We start from the raw sequence: 17,403 nt of genomic DNA, 5'->3' as shown, positions 1-17,403 counted from the left end.
GTCTGCATGGATGAGCAAGGAGCTCTTGGCCAAACTCAAACACAAGATGGAATCATACAGAGGAGTGGAGGCAAGGATGAGGAGTCTGAAAGAAATACAGATGTTGTTCAAGCATCAGAGGATTAAGTTAGGAAAGCTAAATTTTAAATGGAATTCAATCTAGCCAAGGGATATCACACATGTCAGAAAAGGCTTCTGTGAGTGGATTTTTAATTAAAGGAAGACTAGGAACTAAAATGAGGGCTGTTGCAGATCTTCACTAAGACCTCTGACACTGACCACCATAAGAATCTCATAGACAAACTGTTAGTGTATGTGTGGACAGTGAAGTGGATGAAAAACTGTGAGCATATTGTGATGATTGGTGGTAGGTGGAGTGGCAATGACTAGTTGTATGCACAATGCACCATACTGTTTCCATTCCTGTTTTACATGTTGATGATTAGCCAGAGTGTACTTTCATTGTATTTGCAGATGATCCAGAACTGGGAGATACTGTCATCCAGGGGGACTTCAGTAGGCTGGAAAAGTTAGCTAATAGGAGCCATTGCATTGCAGTTCAACAAGAAATGCTGAGTCTGTACATGGAAGAGAACAAACCCAGGCAAGAGTACCAGCTTGGGGGTCACCAAGCTGAATAGCAGCCTGGCAGAAGAGAACAAAGGATCCTGGTGTACACCAGCTTGAACATGAACCAGCAGATTGTGTCACAAAGTAGGATACTAGTTCTCTGGGCTGCATTAGGCAAAGTGCTGCCAGCAGGTCTAGAAAGGTGATCTTTTTTTTTTCTTTTTTTTTTCTGCTCAGCAGTAGTGAGGCTCCCTCTGGAGTACTGTTCTGGGCTCCACAGTACAAGAGAGACATGGACATGCTGGAAAGAGTTCAGTAAAGGTCAATAAAAGTGATGAAGGAGCTACAGCATCTCATATGACATTAGTTCTGAGGGAGAGCTGGGGTTGTTCAGTCTGGAGAAGAGAAAGCTTGAGGGATCTTATCAATGTATCCTCCATGTATTTTTAGATAAAGTGGATGGAACCACTCTTTTCAGTGGTGCCCTGTGCAGGACAGGAGGCAATGGGCACTAACTAGAACACCAGGCAGCAATTCTGGGCTGTGCAGTTGGAGAACTGGCATAGGTTGCCTGGAGAGGTTGTAGAGTCTCCTCCTCAGGGATCTCCAAAAGCTGCATGCACATGGGCCTGGGCACAGTGCTCCAGGTTGTCCTTCTTGAGCAGAGGGGGTTGGACCAGGTGGACCCAGAGATCCCTTCCAAACTAAACAATAGAGGTTATTCTATAGTGGAGTATACCTTCAGTATGAAGATGAATTTCAGAGTATACTATGTGTGTAAGATTATAGAGTCGTGGAATGGCTTTGGTTGGAAGGGACCTTAAAACTCACTCTGTTCCAGCCTCCTGCTATGGGCAGGGCTGCCACCCAATAGATGGGGCTGCCTAGGGCCTCATCCAGACTGACCTTGAATACCTCTGGGGAGGGGGCACCCACAGCTTCTTGGACAGCCTCTTCTAGCACCTCATCACCCTCTGAGTAAAGAATTTTCTCCTAATGTTTAAAGTAAATTTCCAATTTTAGCTATTTAAGATTTTCAAGTGATTCTCTTTGAAAATGTGTTTGAGTCTCATAAGTATAGCCAAAGAGGATGTAGGCTTGGAGGAAGGAAGGAAGCTTGCAGATGAAATACTCTTAATTAGAAAGCAGTTATAGCTTGAGTAATCAGAAGTACTTGAGGATAGATGCAGCTTTTGGATTGGTTTTAAGTACTCTTTTCCTTGTTATGAAACCTCAAGCAGTAGCTCTGATTTGCAGTATAACTTCTGTATACAGCTTCCTCACTCTGCTTACCAGAGATATGTGGATTCTGGGTGAGAGATTACTGCTTAAAAGTGTAAGCTTGACTCTTTTTTTTTTTTCTTAGAAGTTCCTCATAAACAGGAATCTGTTTGCCAGCAGCCTTTGAGCTTCTGTGATTGACCTGGTGTTTAGCCTTACTAGACCTAACACCTCCCTGTGGAGTCTTGGTGTAACCTATGCTGCCTGATTTGTAAGTGGAATTCTCTAGCAAGATGATGCCACTTTGCTGTAGTTTCTTTAACTGAAATTGTCATTTGTGTGTCACTTGAATTATAGTCGTCATGTTATTCATTTGAGGATTTTTTTCATAACTTATGAAATAAGATTAAAATAACAAGTTTTTGTATGTTGCTTAGAATAAGTAAAGCCACCCCTTTTGCTTGAATCCCTGATATTTCTTCAAAAGGTATTTTAAAATTGTGATAACCAAATACTGTTGCTACTCCACGCATATGGTGCTTGACTTCAGGCAGGTTTCTAGGTTTCCACAGATCAATTCTTGAGCTGTTGGTTTCCTCTTAAAAATAACAATATGTGAGCTAAAGGCTGTCACCACAAATAGTTCTAAACTGATCATATTGTTTTTTTGTTTTTACTGTGGTTATATTTTCCAATATCCATTTCTTTCTCTGCTTCCCTTTCTTCTTTACTTAGCATTGTACCTATGTAAGCTTGGCTAGGAAAAACTGTTTTAGTGGTCTGGAACAAGTACATAGTGTAGATAAATTGTTGATCTAGTTTTTTTTTTCCTAAAGAAGAAGCTTCTGAACAGACTATCTGTGCCAGCATTAGTTCAGTGTCAAGTTGAACTTTCACATTCGATTCCAAACAAAAAGCACCCGCTTGTAAAACAGGATTTCTGGCTGTGCTGCCTAATTGCTGAGTCTGAGTTTTCCTTCATACAGACCTGCTACTTAGTCTGACATACAAAGCTGTTAGCCGTAAACAATAGGTATTTAGTAGTATGTCTCTTTGAATGACAACATCTTGCCAAGTTTTGTGTACTTTGCTTATATGCAAGTTTTCTGTACTGGCAAACTTTTATGTGCTTGGATTAGAAAGCAAACATATCTGTAGAAATCTCTCCCATACTGTAAAGTGTGGCTGTTTGTTTTGTTAGGTATTAGGCCCTTAATTTTTTTTTTCCTACAACTGTCTTCTAGGCAGGATGAATGGAACTGTTCAGTGTAACTTGGATTCTTTTCTCCGTAATTAAATTTCACTTAAGAATTAATCTTATAAAAAGAGAAATTCATGTTTTGTTTTAAAAATAGCATGCATTAGAGGGCATCGTAGTAGCCTATTTGTGGACTCAGGTGTCTGCAGCTTAAATCTTGTAATTGGATTAATTAGAAGAGGAAAATGTCAGATATGTCTACTTTTAGGCTATTCTGATGTATGCTGAGCTCAGTGCGATTTTTTTGAAGATACAGTTCACATCTGTTTGCTTCCTTATAGTGTAGGCAAGTGGGATTTCCAATTAAATGTTTCTTTGCAGATGATGGAGCATGACTCTCAGTTCTCCTGCCTTTCAGGAGCTGAGTACAGTGAAATGATATTATGAGCTGTGGAGAGATTGTTGTTTTGGTGGGGTTTTTTTTCCCTCCCTTAAAATGAATACTAAGCTCTCCAAAGTGCAGAGTAGCAGGGAATCAGACCTCAGGTTTCTCATGTGTAAATTAGATTATGCACAGGACAAGTAAACAGGGAAAAGAGTTGAATCTCAATAATGGTATTTATTTAAAATGATGACTTCATCTTATTTTGTTTTCATATAAAAAAAATTACACTTCAGAAGAAATGTTAGAATTCTATGTCGCTGTTAATTTCTGATTTGGTTTTTGTTTATTAAGTTGGGTTTATGTTCCTTCAGGTGACTCAGATCTTTTCTCTGATTAGCCTGAGCCATATTTAAGTTAACTTAGTGATTTTTACATCGACAGTTTTTAACTTAGCTTTGTGAATCTATTGTCTAACCTGAAATAAATGGTTACTAAAAGAAAAACTAACAACTTTGCAATGATGCAATACTTAGCTGACGTTACAGCTTTTTTTTTTTTAATACATCACTAATAATGATAGCAAAACGTTTTTTGTTTTTTGTATTTTTTTTTTTTTTTTTCTGGGAGAGGAATGTTGTTTATTCTTGAATTTTGTTCTGCCTTTTTACATTTGCTTCATTTTTTCTTTTTTTTTTTCTAGCATAGAATTTACATCTGCTATTGTTAGCAGTTTTTGGCAATCAGCAGGAAAGTAGTGCATCTTCCTTCTTTCCACTTATCTCATGTTTTTCTGTAGGATTTTCAGGAGCTTCAAAACCTTCTCCGTTGCATTGTTTCAAAGCTATTTAATTTAAATCATCTTGATTGAAATAACAAATCTTAAGGCTTGTACTGAATGTACAACAAGCTTCAGGTAGCAAGTGACACTTCTGATAAATGTTAGAGTATGTTAAGACACTGGAAGAGGTCACTAAATGCAAGTATTCCCTCATGGACTTAAGACCAAAGCCAACAGAATGCCATTGGTCTTGCTCGCTGCCTAGATCTGCTTAAATTTATGGAACCAATTGGGATTTTAAAATGCAGAGAGAAATGGATGCGTAAAAATCTAATTTTTCACATAGCAGAAGATGCAACTGTAGTGAACAGAAGTCAGTTGCTTTATTTTCATTGTATGCTTGCATTCAGTTTATCTAAAGATTTGCTGCACTGAAAACCATATGATGATTTTCATACCATTGTATATTTAAAAAGAAAAAACTTTTTGATTCTGAACTCCATGCAGAGTCTGATTACTGCTTAACATTTATAAATAAATACCTGCTGACAACTATAAATACCAAATTACCAAATCTTCTAATCAGCTATATTTGTAGTATATAATTTTCTTTAATATTTTTTTATCTTTGAATAATGAGTTCTAAAGTATGGATGCAAATATTCTGCTAAATAGCTATTATTTTAGTACAAACTGTAATACATCTGTGGATAAGACACTGCTTTAGAGGTTTGAGATTAGCTTTTGTTCAGGTGTTGTCTTCTAATTCCCACGAAAATAAATTTTCTTTACATCATACTACTTAGCCTCTTTTTTAAATCTGCGGGCTTAGGTATGCTGATGTATAAGGAATGTGAGTTTGGATTGCTGTTGATACATTTGTACATAAATGATTTATACAGTCTCATTCTAGCATGACATATATAAGGCATGCCTTGCATCTTTTTGTAACTGCGGAACTGCGTGTAGTCAAAACACAGGAGTGTTTTCTGTTACATGTTGCAGTTTCCTTTCCCTCTTGTATTAGCAATTTCTGCTTTTCTTTTCTAGAGAATACTGTGGAGTTGTTTTAAATTTCTTAGCGAGTTTTCTTTTATTGGGATTAAGTGCAGAGTAATTTTCAAATAATTTTTGTCAGATTGGTGAAAACTTCAGAAGCTGAACTGAACCTAGCATTTCTAGAATTATTTTTATAACTAGAGAATCTAGGTTTAGTTCCTAGCTATGAGAACAGTGTTTTTAGAAATAATGTTGTGGACTGGATGCTACGTTTGAGTAGGCAAACCACATAGAGGTGATTAAACATAATATAGCTTGCTTTGTTAATTTGGACTATTTCCTAACTGAGAAGAGGCTGGCCTCCAAAGAACTGAGGTGAAAGCTGACCCCTGGCTTCAGTTTTTTTGAACTGTTCTGTGGACTTCTCAAGACTGAGAGCAAGAGAACTCTGTTGTAGTTTAGAAACAGCAAATGTGGAAACTTAAACAGCTTCTGAGAAGTTAGAAGCTCTTGAAAGTATTGTACAAGCTAGGTAGTGGTTTTTTTGTGGCAGTCAGAAGTTCTCAAGGTGAAAGCTGTGCTTCATAATTTTTAAGTAATTTAAGTGTGAATGAAATATTTGATTTTGTGGTCTGTTATTCTGAACCTTAACGTAAGGTGCTTTTATCAGCATCTTTGAAAGCTAGATAATGGTAATCATAATCAAACCACAGATTTTGTTTTAAAATCTGAGTCATGGTGTTATGCTGTTAGAACTGCTGAACTCCTACAGAAGTACCCATGAAGTTTTTCATGTATGATAGCTTCTCCTGTGTAAGTTAAGAGACTTTGAACTCCATCAGTTGTCTTAAATAGACGTTGAGCTTGTGAGCACGTTAGCATTGTGTAGAATGGAAAAAAAATGCCCATTCTTTTCCTAGAGAGTAAGAAGATAGTACTTCTGGAGGGTCAGAGAGGAGGAAGGGTATACCTGAGAGATTGTCATAGAGCAAATAGGAATTTGAATCTGACCATGATCTAAAGGGAAGAGTAGTTGCTTAAAGAACTTTCTTTTCCATTAATCTCTTAACAGGAATTCTGTCCAGCATGTTTTCTGGGTGGAACTGGGCGGTCCATTGCTTTTATCTGTTCTTGAATATTTGTTCCTTTGAAGGTAAGTCATTCATCTTAAACATAATAGATTTACAGAAGTTCTTTAATTGGATGCTTGAAACACACATCTGCTTTTTCTTTAGATATATGTTGCAGGTTTGGGGCAGAAAATGAGAGATCTATTAATATCTAGGCTATGTTCTTAATCTTGCAGTGAGGTAATGCAGTGCTTAACTAATACTCCGCTCTGCTTCTAGTTACGACTGTTTAATGTAAAGAGGCAGAGAAACTGACTCACATCTGTAACAGCTAGCTCTGTGGGGTCACTGTATAGGACCTAATCCACCACTGCAGTCTGCTAATGTGATTTTAAATCACATTAAAATGTAATTTTAAATGCAGTATTGCTTCAAAGTTGTTGGTTTTTATTTTGCATATGCCAGGTGAAATCTAAATGAAAGCTTACCTTGGTTGGACTAAGCAGGTGTTAAAGCACTAAGCTTTCAGTGAATTAGTTGTGATCTCTGTCATCAACTGGAACCGTGGGCTACTTCTGTTGTGTGGGAAGTGATCATTCTAAAGATGTTTACTGTGGCTGGTTTAATCAAGGTAGCATTTCAGTCATCTGATGTTTAATCTTTTAAGAGCTGACATTTGTGTACCTATGTAGCAATAATCACAATTTTATTGCTGAATATTTAAAAAAAACGTGTTTACCTTCATTCCCAAATATTCTTATACATGTCAATGATTCTGAAATAGGTAACTTAACTATTCAACTGTTTGCACGTGATTCTTCTACAGTTAGTCTACTGCAACGAAGGTGCACACCTCAGATCTTGTTAACTCTCAACAGAAAATAACTTCTTATATGCAAGAGTAACTTCAGTTTCTTTGCCCTTCAAAATATACTCAATGTTTCTGTCTTTGACTTTTCTCTCAGTCTTTTTAAAAACCCGTGGTTATTAGTTGAGATTTTCCTGCTTGGCAGAACTATTTTTTGGAAGCCTAAGTAATGGTAGACTGATTGTGCCCCTCTGGTTTGTTTTGTAACTGTCAGGTAACTAGTTTCCTGCTTAGGCAGATGTAGTAATATCTTCAATATTACAGTAGTGTTGTAGCAGCAGTTAGAGTGCATTGTTGTTTTTTTACTTTTTTTTTTTCTAGTTTCAGGTGGACTTGTTCAGTCATGTGGTCACATCATTCCGGAGTCTCCAGTTTTGGCCCTGGGTTCTAATTTCACAGCACTGTGCATTTTGAATGAGAGTTGCCTTGACTTTGGCAATATATATGCTAGTCAAATTATATGGAAAATGAAAAATAAGGTGGTACCTAAAGAACAATACCGTGAAATAAATATAACTGTTTCTAGTGTCACATTTAATGACACTTCTTCTCTGGCTTCTCCATTGACATGCAACGTTTTAGCAGATGGACAGATTGAGCAGAATATTTATGGAATTTCAGTTACAGTAGGCTGTAAGTACTGTTTTTTTTTTAATTTAATTCTTGTTTCAACAATAGCTCCCAAGAAAATTGCTTCTGTGAAAAAGGGAAAAGAATGAAAAATGTTTACTTTTATGTTTATTTCCAGTCCCTCACCTCCTGGATAATTATATAAAAAATACTATAAAATATCTGTCTTAAGAGCTGGTGAATAAATATAGAATAGTTTTCTAAAAAATGGAAAATATTCTGGAGTATTTCACTCAGATAAAAGTATTTAAGCAGCCTTGAATTTCAGAAAGAAGATAGGAGTTTAATTTAAAAAGTTCCTGAAGAGAAATCGAACTTTCCTTGATATTTTCCCCCCTTCTCCCCTCCCCCCTCCGTGCAAGGAAGGAAGTGCAATAACTTATAAATACTACCTTTGTAATAGCATAATAAGCTTACTATTTCCTTCATTAGTGGACTGAGAAATATCTAGTCCATCTGTACCACTAAATTAAACCTGAGCTGCCTTTAGAAGGGAAGATGCTTATTGAATTACTGTACTCTTAGAGATAAGAAAGTACTCCTAATTGTAAACTTTCCTTATTCAATCTAGATTGTGCTTGCATAGTTCTGAGCAAGTGTTCTTTGAGGCAAGGCTTAGGTGTAACGTTTCTGTGTCCTGAATTCCTTCCTGAGTATAGCTGGTGAATTACATTGCCTCCTAATGTTGGCAGAAGGTACTGGAGTTACTATGGGAATTCTATACGAAGGGCTGCTTTAGCTTTGCTATTTAAGATAATACAATTCTGAGTTGTTATGAGTTGAAAAGATTTTGCAGAAAAGCACTTTCATTTCAACTTCTGATGAGTACATTTCCTCCCAAGAGAGGTGGAACAGATGAAATATAGGGAAAGTAGAGGACATCTGGAATATCCTGTGATAAATTAAATGACAGTACAGGTAACTTGAGTTGTAATCCACATGTGAATTTTGAGATGCATAGTTATTTTCATTCTGTCACTGTCCTATGAACAGTATATTTGTCCTATGTCCTATGAACAGAGAGAAACAGTATATTTCAGAACAGTACAAATACTGAAGAACAGAATTGTATGTTTATAAGTTGGTAATTGCTTAAAATTGGATCTTCTGCTTGAAAAGAAGATAGATTAAATATACTAAAAAGAAGATAGATTAAATATATTAGACTGTTGTAAACGGTGATATCTTAAAAGCTACAAACAAACTCAGTGTTAGCTCTGTATATCATTATTTGAATTCAAGAAGCAAAAAAAAAAAAAAAAAATCAGCTGCTCTTTGAAATTTTCTTACATACTGTTGAAGTGCGCTGTGAAGATTGTGTATCTTCCTTATAGGTATCTGGGACTAAACCTTCCCTCTCCCATATATGGGTTGAGTTAGAAGACACACAACAATTGCCTTATATCTCAAGTTATTGGCAAAGTCAGCATATGCCATTGCAGCTCAACTACTTGTCATTTTTGTTCCATGTCATTTAAAATGTGTAGCATGGTAGATGAGATGGCCGATACTTTTATCTGCCTTGTATCTGTTTGTTACTTTGTGAGGCATTTGCTCCTTATTTTGTTTATGGTTTCTCAGAGTAGATGGTTGAACTTAATGACTTTGGTTTTCCTCCTCCTTTAAAAATATGTGACTAAGAATACTTCTGGTGCTTTCTGAAGTTGCTGTAACAGAACATGTATCATGATTCTTATGGAATTGTGTACATGATGAAATATATATATTAATTATTGCTAATTCTTTTTGTACAGTGCCCCCAGAGAAGCCTGAAAACTTAAGTTGTATTGTATATCAACTGTCAAATCTCAGATATCCTATGAACTGTACCTGGAACCCTGGAAGGCATACATTCCTGGATACTCATTTTAGATTGAAATATAGGTGGTAAGTAGCTCTTTATATAATATCTAAATGATTTTAAGCAATTTTTGTAGGCAAAACCAAACTTCCTTGCAGTTATTTGATACTTTGAAATCATTTTTTAATTCAGTGTTCTGAAACATTGTTGCATGTTTTTGAGGGGAGGGCAGAGCTAAAGCAGTTCACAGTATAGAACTCCAACTTGAAATTTGTTTACTGCAGTCATTTTACAGCAGCAGCATCTTAATTTTTCTGTTCTTGAAGTATATAACATGGTTGAGTACAGTACACCTAATTGTTATGTGGGTGGACCCAAAATATATACTGTTTTTTCTTAGGTGATGGTTCTGTGCCATTCTAAGTAGGTAAAGATAACAGCATATAATAACTGGATTTTGTAGTTGTTTACTGTGTATTCCTTAAGAACTCAGTGTTATTGGTCCACAGTCTAATCCTAATCTTCAGCAAAATTTTTTCTCCTGTGAAGTCAAATTAAAATGTTTTTCAAATGGTATCTTCTCACGTAAAGCAGAACAGACAGATTTGGAGTCCCTCTCTGGGAATAAGTGCCTACAGCTTCCCATTTCCCCTGGTTTTTCTAAAGTGCTTTGGTAATGAATGTGGTAGAAAGTATGGGTAGCTAGAAAACCTTAAATGTGAAAACAAAAATCTCTAAGGGAAATAAAATTTTATATGCTTTTCTTTACTTAGGTCACGAGAAAGCTTTCCTGACTGCATACCGAAATCTGTAAATAATTCTTGTACCATTTCTGATGTTCAGTTCTTTGTTAACCTGGAGGTCTGGGTAGAAGCGGCAAATGCTCTTGGAAAGGCTGAATCTGATCGTCTTGTTTTTGACCCCATTGAGATTGGTAATCAATATCCCTATTAATAAAGTTTTAGTAGTATGCATGACTTCTGTTCCTGTACATATTGCTAAATAGCTATTCATATTTTTCATTATAAATATAACACCTCCAAGTATTATTAGATAGAACTTGAACTGTGCTGAACAAAAATCAGAATTTGGAAGATTTGATTGCTTTTAGAGCCCAAAGTTCTTATGTAGCCTGCTTTAGAAATTTTTGTGAAATAGCAGCCATTTGGACTTGTGGAAGGCCTTAATGATAGTGCTGCAGCACAGTGTACTAATTGCTAGAGGCATGGAAAAATAATGCAGCTACAGGGATGACTGACTACTTCTCTTCTAGTCAAACCACTGCCTCCACACAACCTATCAGTCAACTCAGGAATACTGCCTACTGTTCTGAAGCTTTCCTGGGAGAACCGGATTTCAGCAGCTGTGATGAAACTGAAATTCAATATTCGCTACAGGATCAGTAGTGATACAAACTGGATGCAGGTAACAAGAATGTCTCTTGTGACTATCTGCTGTAACCTGGCCATCTGTCAAATTACTGCTGAAGTTTACTTAACATTTCATCTCATCTTGTAATTTATGTGGTATCCCAACATTTTGCCTATTTCTGATCTGATGCAAAATTACTGATCTAAATGTAGCTTAGAATGCTGGGATGCTTTTTTAAAACTGGTTATAGCTACAAGAGTATGTGCGGTACAACAGTCTGGTTGTCTTGCATAGATGCCTTTAGCTTGACACAATCACAACAGGAAAGAATGAGTGTGTGTCATACATGTATAATATGTCAATGTCATCAAGAGGTTTTTTTTCCTTTAAGTCATCCCCTAGCTGTATCTTCAGTAGTTTATCAGTTTTTCCCTTTTTCTTAGCATTCTCTGAGCAGTGGTATTCCAGAAATTTTTTTAATAAAAATGTGTCCAGTTTTTGTTTCATCACATAGATCCAAAAGTATTTTGAATTTTGTGACTTCTTGAAAGAGATGTTGATGTTAACTTCACAAAATACAATGTTGGAGCAGGTAGCATAGCAAAAACTGCTTGTGACTAGGATGGTGTATCTCTTTCAAGGAACATCTGCTTTAAATGCAGAGATTTATAACTTAAGGTCTCCTGTATTGATATTTTGCGCAACACTGTTCAGTACAGTTTATCCTGCAATTTCAGAATCTGTTGATCTGTTGTACTATGAAGTCTTTTTTTAACTTGTCTTCCCCATGTAACATGTTGAATCATAGAACTGGTTGATTAAAAAAGAAGAAAACTCCGAAGAGCCTCACTTGCAAGTAGAATTACTTATGCTGGAATCAGTGTGTGTGTGAACACATTAATCTGTTATCTATATATGTTTTTCTACTTATACAGTAAGATTTTCTTTTTTTTGCATTCAGTTGCCATTTTAAAAGGAAAAAGAATTACGGAGAAATAAACTCTTTTATTAACAAAGTTCTACACTGCTCTGAAAGAAAATATTAGACTTTCAAAATATTTCAAAGTATTTCCATGTCAACTGCAAAACACTGGAAGTCATGATCTTAAGTACTCTAGCTTGATAGATGCTTTCGAGCACAGGTATTCTGCAGTGGTTAATCCAGGAGATATCCATCCTCATGTTTCAGAGCTTTGCTAAGCATTACATATCAATAAGAGGAGTTACAGGAGAAGGAAGAAACTTTGTATTCCTTATGTTTATGAGAGTTACGCAAACAGAAAATCATCTATATGAAAAGACTCAACAGAATGTAAGAGTTATTCTGAGATAGCTGCTTACCTGTTTTTGCATATATGCTTCATGATGCACCTAAAAAATGTATAGAGCTGTGACTGAACTCCTGCCACATCAGTGGTTGAGAATTTAATCTTTTGGAAATAAAAGGGACAAGAACACTGTTGTATTGACCCTGTAATATAGCGTTTCAGCTGTTTGAAGTGGATACTCCTCTTGAATGTGAAGCTGTAGTAGTACAGATTTCAAATTTGCTTTTTTTTATCAGCTTGTACAATCTTCCTTCCCTTACAGGTTCCTCCTGAAGATACGGCTTCACCAAGAACTTCATTCAGCATCCAAGGTCTCAGACCATACACAGAGTATGTCTTTTCAATTCGATGCATGAAGGAAGATGGAGTAGGGTTTTGGAGTGACTGGAGTGAAGAAAAAGTTGGGGTTACAACTGAAGATAGTAAGTATTATATGAAAACTGATTGCCAGCTTTAAAAACACCTGAGTGCTCAGCAGTTTGACAATAGCCAACTGAAATTCTGCATCCTCATTTTAGCTGCTTGATTTGTATGCTTGATTCTGCAATAGAATCTGTTTTTTTAATGAAAGCTTTCATTTAGTAGACAGAGTGCCTTAGTTCATGAACAGTTCAGAGCTAAGGAGGCCCTCAAATGAAGTAGTAAGTGATCTAGCATCACTTAATTATGAACAAGAAGATTGTTTTTTCAAACAGAAGCACTTGAAAAAAGAACATGCAGATAGAAGTGTGGCCTCTTGTTCACTGAAGCATGTAAATAGAATACTGTTTTAACTTTTCCTATGTCTGCTACACTTTCTTGCTTGTCACAGTACCACAGCCTAGTTTTGCAGTGTCTTGCATCCACTAATTTATGATACTCTGTGCACAGTTGCTCATCCTTAATAGGGTAGACATTGATATGCCTTAAAAAAAGAGAACACCATGGATAAATCACTGACTTTAAGCAAGACGAGCCTATGTGAAGAATGGTTTTATTTGAGCAATATTTAGTCAAAAAATGTTTGCTTTGCCACAATTTCCATTTTTTATGACAGTTATTGATTTTGTTGAAATCCTGTAGATCTAGATTTAAGATATCCTTTCCCTTTGCAATATGGCTGAACAGTGGTTTGCTGCTATTGTGACTTAGTGAGGAAGACATTTTACCTGTAGCAGCTCTTAAAGGGCACAGTGTTCATATCATATTCAGTCTTGCCATAAAGGACTTGATGAGCAGGATCATAGAAGCATAGAATTGTAGAATGGGTTGGAAAGGATTTGAAGGATTCTCAGGCTCCAACCCCCCTACCACATGCAGGGCCACCAACCTCTGTATCTCACACTAGGATGTGGTAGCCTCTAATTGTACACCAAATATTTCACAATTAACAAACACAAAAGATGGGACATATTTAACCAGTAGGCTAAGTTTTAATTTCACAGCCCTGGTGGGAAAAAGGTGCTGAGAAGTCAAGGGTCAGCCTCCACAGCTTTGCAGGACGAATACTCAGCATCATGTGTAAGGTCCATCCACACTGCGTCTAGCTGATGAACTTGACTGGCCATGGCCATTCAGCTTTTTGTCAGTCAGCTGTTTGTCTTTTTTCAATGAACTGTGTTCTGTATTTGTGCTATTTAATCATAGACTCTGTCATATTCCTTCAGGACAGTGGTACTGAGACTGTCACTGCGCTGGGGCATCTTCCATTAAAATATGTATTCATTGCATTCTGTATTTTGTAGCAGCATTGTTTGCTTCCAGTTTCTCATGAACACACTACTTGAAAAGTAGCTACACCTCACCTTGCTACTGTATATATTACCTTTTACAGCTAATGGAAGTCATTCCAGTATATCCTGCTAATGAGGCACTCCTGCAAGTTTGTGTTTAAGTAAAGTGATGGTGCCTTCTGCCACTGAGTTGTTGCCAAAACTATTAGTTGAGCATACTATGTGTGTTTAGCATTTTTCTGTTATGTATTTTTATTGTTTTGTAGCATTTTATGCCTTAGCAATTCCTGTAGCGACTGTAAACTCAAATTGCAAAACAGTAGTGAGCAATAATTATTGGAACACTGGCATTAAAATCACATCCATATGTTTGTTACTGCAAAACCTTCTAGGATATAAGACTGGATTCTTATATTTCTCCATTAACAAGCAGCAAGCTGTGAAATGTGTATACAAACACAGTCTAAATCTACGCATACTGCTGTTTAATTGAACAAACTTTTTAACAAGTCTGCTGCACTGTGTTCATCCATAGGATTCGAACCATCATCTCCAGATACAAGCCCAGACTTTGTTGATGTTCATCAATGTTCTGTGATCCATTGAACATTTGTCATTCATTTGAATGACCCATCTGTTAGACTGAACTGGAACTAACTTAAGAGTGTTAAATAGATCTTTTAAGAAGTGCAAAATGCTATCTTCTTGAGTCTGAACCTCTGTTGGTGTCAAAACACTTTGCATTAATATGTTTCTTGCTACAGCTAAAATGAACTAATTTGTTGTTAGGGTCTGCTGAGCTTTTAGTAAGTGTTAATACAGTCTCTTCTGCTGGTTTAACAGATTGCTGTAGTTATACCTCCTAATGAAAACAGAATATTCATTCTTCCTCTGTATTGCTTGCTAATTAATCAGTATTTTTGTTGCTTATAGATAAGCTGAGAGTGAAACTTTCTCTTCTGAGTTTGCTTACATCTTCAGTGGTGGTGTCACCTCCTGCAAATAGCTAGATAAGCTTGCAAATATATAGGGTAAAAGGATAACTTGAGTAGGAAAGGACTTCAGGAAGTCTCTCATTCTGTCTTTATCCTTTTTCTACTACGTGCAAGGCTCAGACAAAGAAATCCAGTTCACAGTATCAGCAGAACCTATATGAAAACTTAACTACACAGCTGTCTGTTGCAAATGTTAAATGAAATGGCTGGATGTTTAAGTTACTTATGCCATTATTATTGCCTGTGTAATCAAATCAGAAAACTGGTGATTTGGGCAGTATGTTTTGTTTAAGTTAGACCAGTATTCTAGAAAATTGCACGGTGCTTGCATTCTGTGTTCAAAATGTCTTGGTGACATGCTACATTAATGGCAAAGACATAAACATGTGATATTGATGCTGAACAGTAACCTGAGAATTCTGACAATTTTGAAATGATTTAGCAGCTTTACTTCATAATCCTTATCAGGAAACATCTATTTTGTACCCACAAATAGCAACTGTAGCCATAGGTATTTGTGTCCAGTAGATGAGATTTGCTATGCAATTGTGTGTATTACAGTGGTATATCTAGTGATTTCTGGGGATTGCAAGAATAAGTTACCTTCAGAGAAATTTGATTTTTAGAAGCTTGTTTGATTTCCTTCTAAATTGTCATCAGCAGAATTGGAAATCACGTGCTGATTTCTGGCTTTAAAGAGAAATAAGGACTTTTGGGATTTTAAGCCTTATTTCTCAAGAAACTTGGTTATTATTAGTTAGAAACTTTTCCTTTCCAATTCTTGCATTGTAAGGTGTGAAACCGTTGTAGTTTGGTTTGGTTCTGTTTCATTTCTACTTTGCAATGTTAGCTTTATATCTGTTCCATAATGATCCTACCCAGTATGAAGACAGTGCACTGACTTCTACTTCCGTACTTGATAGCTGGTAGGGAACCTCTTTTTTTAAGCACTTTGTGGTATTTGTTTAGCTTCTAAGTTAGTCCTTTTTTTTTTTTCCCCCTTCTCTGTGCTTTTAGTCTTTTTGCGTGCGCTTTTCTTGGTCTTCCTTTGGCAGTTTCTAATCAGTTCTTTAGTGCCTTCCAAGCACTTCAGTACATCTGTCTCTAAACAGAGTTAAAACAGTAAAGAATTTTATTTCAAAACACTACTTCATGCATATTGTTCTACTGCACTGGGTCAGAAGTCTGTCCTTATTTATCCTAACTGAGCTCTCAGGAAATGAAGTTTTGAGTTTACATTTGAGCAGAAAGAACACCTGTAGGTAGAACTTGCCATTAAGCAGAGTGGAATTTGTAAGTATGAAATGACTTACCTTCAGCTCTAGTCAAAAATTATTTTTTTCTCTGGAGGTATTATAAAAATACTCTTTCAATATCCTAGCCACTTTTTTCAACTTCAGTGACAGTGCTATTCTGCTTTCTGTTGCATAGAAGAGATGTGTTCTGTGGTTACTATCTCAAACTGAGCAATGGGAGATTTCCTGCTTGCTAGACTGCATTGGCTGTTGCAGCTTGCTTTGCAAAGGAAAAAAAAGTAAACCACTATTAGTGATCGAGCATCCATATTTTATTTTGGCCTGAGCCAAGGTGTTAAAGTAAGAAAAGAACATGAGGCAGGTCATGTTGTAGTCATGATCTGCATTAAGTGAGGTGTGTGTGTGCTGTTTCCACTTTCTGTGTATCAAAGCTGCGTACAGAAATAAGATAACTTACTTGGCCTCATTTCCCAGCTCTTTTCTCCTGATGTAGAGCATAAGAGGCAGAAGCAAGATGCACCCTGTAGACTTGACATTGCTTTTTAGACATGGAACTGCCAAATCTTTTAATTATTAATGCTGAAAATGCAATAAAAGAACTCCCACACAAACACAGTCTAGCAAGATTATAAATGTAAATGCATTTCAAGACCTATTCTTTCCCTTGTGGTTAAAGTCCTTGCCAAGAATTGGCCACTTTTTCTTGCTTTATGCACTATGATAGATTCATTCTGCATTGAATTGAAACTTACAATGGAAGTACTACTTAAATTTTTAATGGTACTGACACCAAAAACTATTGTAGCATTGTGCAAAAAATATTGCAGTTCTGTTATTCAAATTCCTCCTACATTTTTGTAGTAAAAGTATTTTTTCATGGGAGAAACCAGTCTCCTCTGCAGTTGCCATTTTGAGGTGACTTGATGTTGAGTGGTAGGGAAGGTGTAGTGGTTACTAAGTGCAACAAGGTTATTGGTATGCAGAAGTGTGGTATTGTGCTTCTGAACACAAGTTGCACTTTGTGGATTTAGCTGTACCTTAGCCCTGACAAGTTTGGCCATTGTCACTGATGCTCAGTGTGGTGATGCTCACTTTCTTTGATATTGTGAGTTTGGAGCAGAATTGGTATTTCATTCATCCCTTCAAGAAACCTTTCCATGAAGCTATTTCACTTAACATGCCTAAGCCTTCTTTCTTCTCAGGGAAATAAGGAAACAATTT

At 36.5% G+C, this 17,403-nt stretch overlaps 1 protein-coding gene across 1 annotated transcript in view; it reads left to right on the top strand.

The window, feature by feature from the left end:
• The first annotated feature begins 1,920 nt into the window (after positions 1–1,920).
• The window catches only part of LOC100550313 (interleukin-6 receptor subunit beta-like), a 30,995-nt gene continuing 15,512 nt past the window's right edge, over positions 1,921–17,403 (top strand). Inside the window, exons 1-7 of the mRNA XM_010725430.3 lie at positions 1,921–2,062; positions 6,224–6,304; positions 7,411–7,722; positions 9,474–9,606; positions 10,294–10,454; positions 10,794–10,945; positions 12,482–12,641. Of these exons, the coding sequence (XP_010723732.1) occupies positions 6,238–6,304; positions 7,411–7,722; positions 9,474–9,606; positions 10,294–10,454; positions 10,794–10,945; positions 12,482–12,641 (985 nt within the window). The 5' untranslated portion in view covers positions 1,921–2,062; positions 6,224–6,237. The remainder of the gene's footprint in view (positions 2,063–6,223; positions 6,305–7,410; positions 7,723–9,473; positions 9,607–10,293; positions 10,455–10,793; positions 10,946–12,481; positions 12,642–17,403) is intronic.

Source organism: Meleagris gallopavo, chromosome Z, assembly GCF_000146605.3.
Source record: "Meleagris gallopavo isolate NT-WF06-2002-E0010 breed Aviagen turkey brand Nicholas breeding stock chromosome Z, Turkey_5.1, whole genome shotgun sequence".
In the NCBI taxonomy this organism is placed as follows: Eukaryota; Metazoa; Chordata; class Aves; order Galliformes; family Phasianidae; genus Meleagris; species Meleagris gallopavo.
This window is presented reverse-complemented; position numbering and strand designations above follow the sequence as displayed.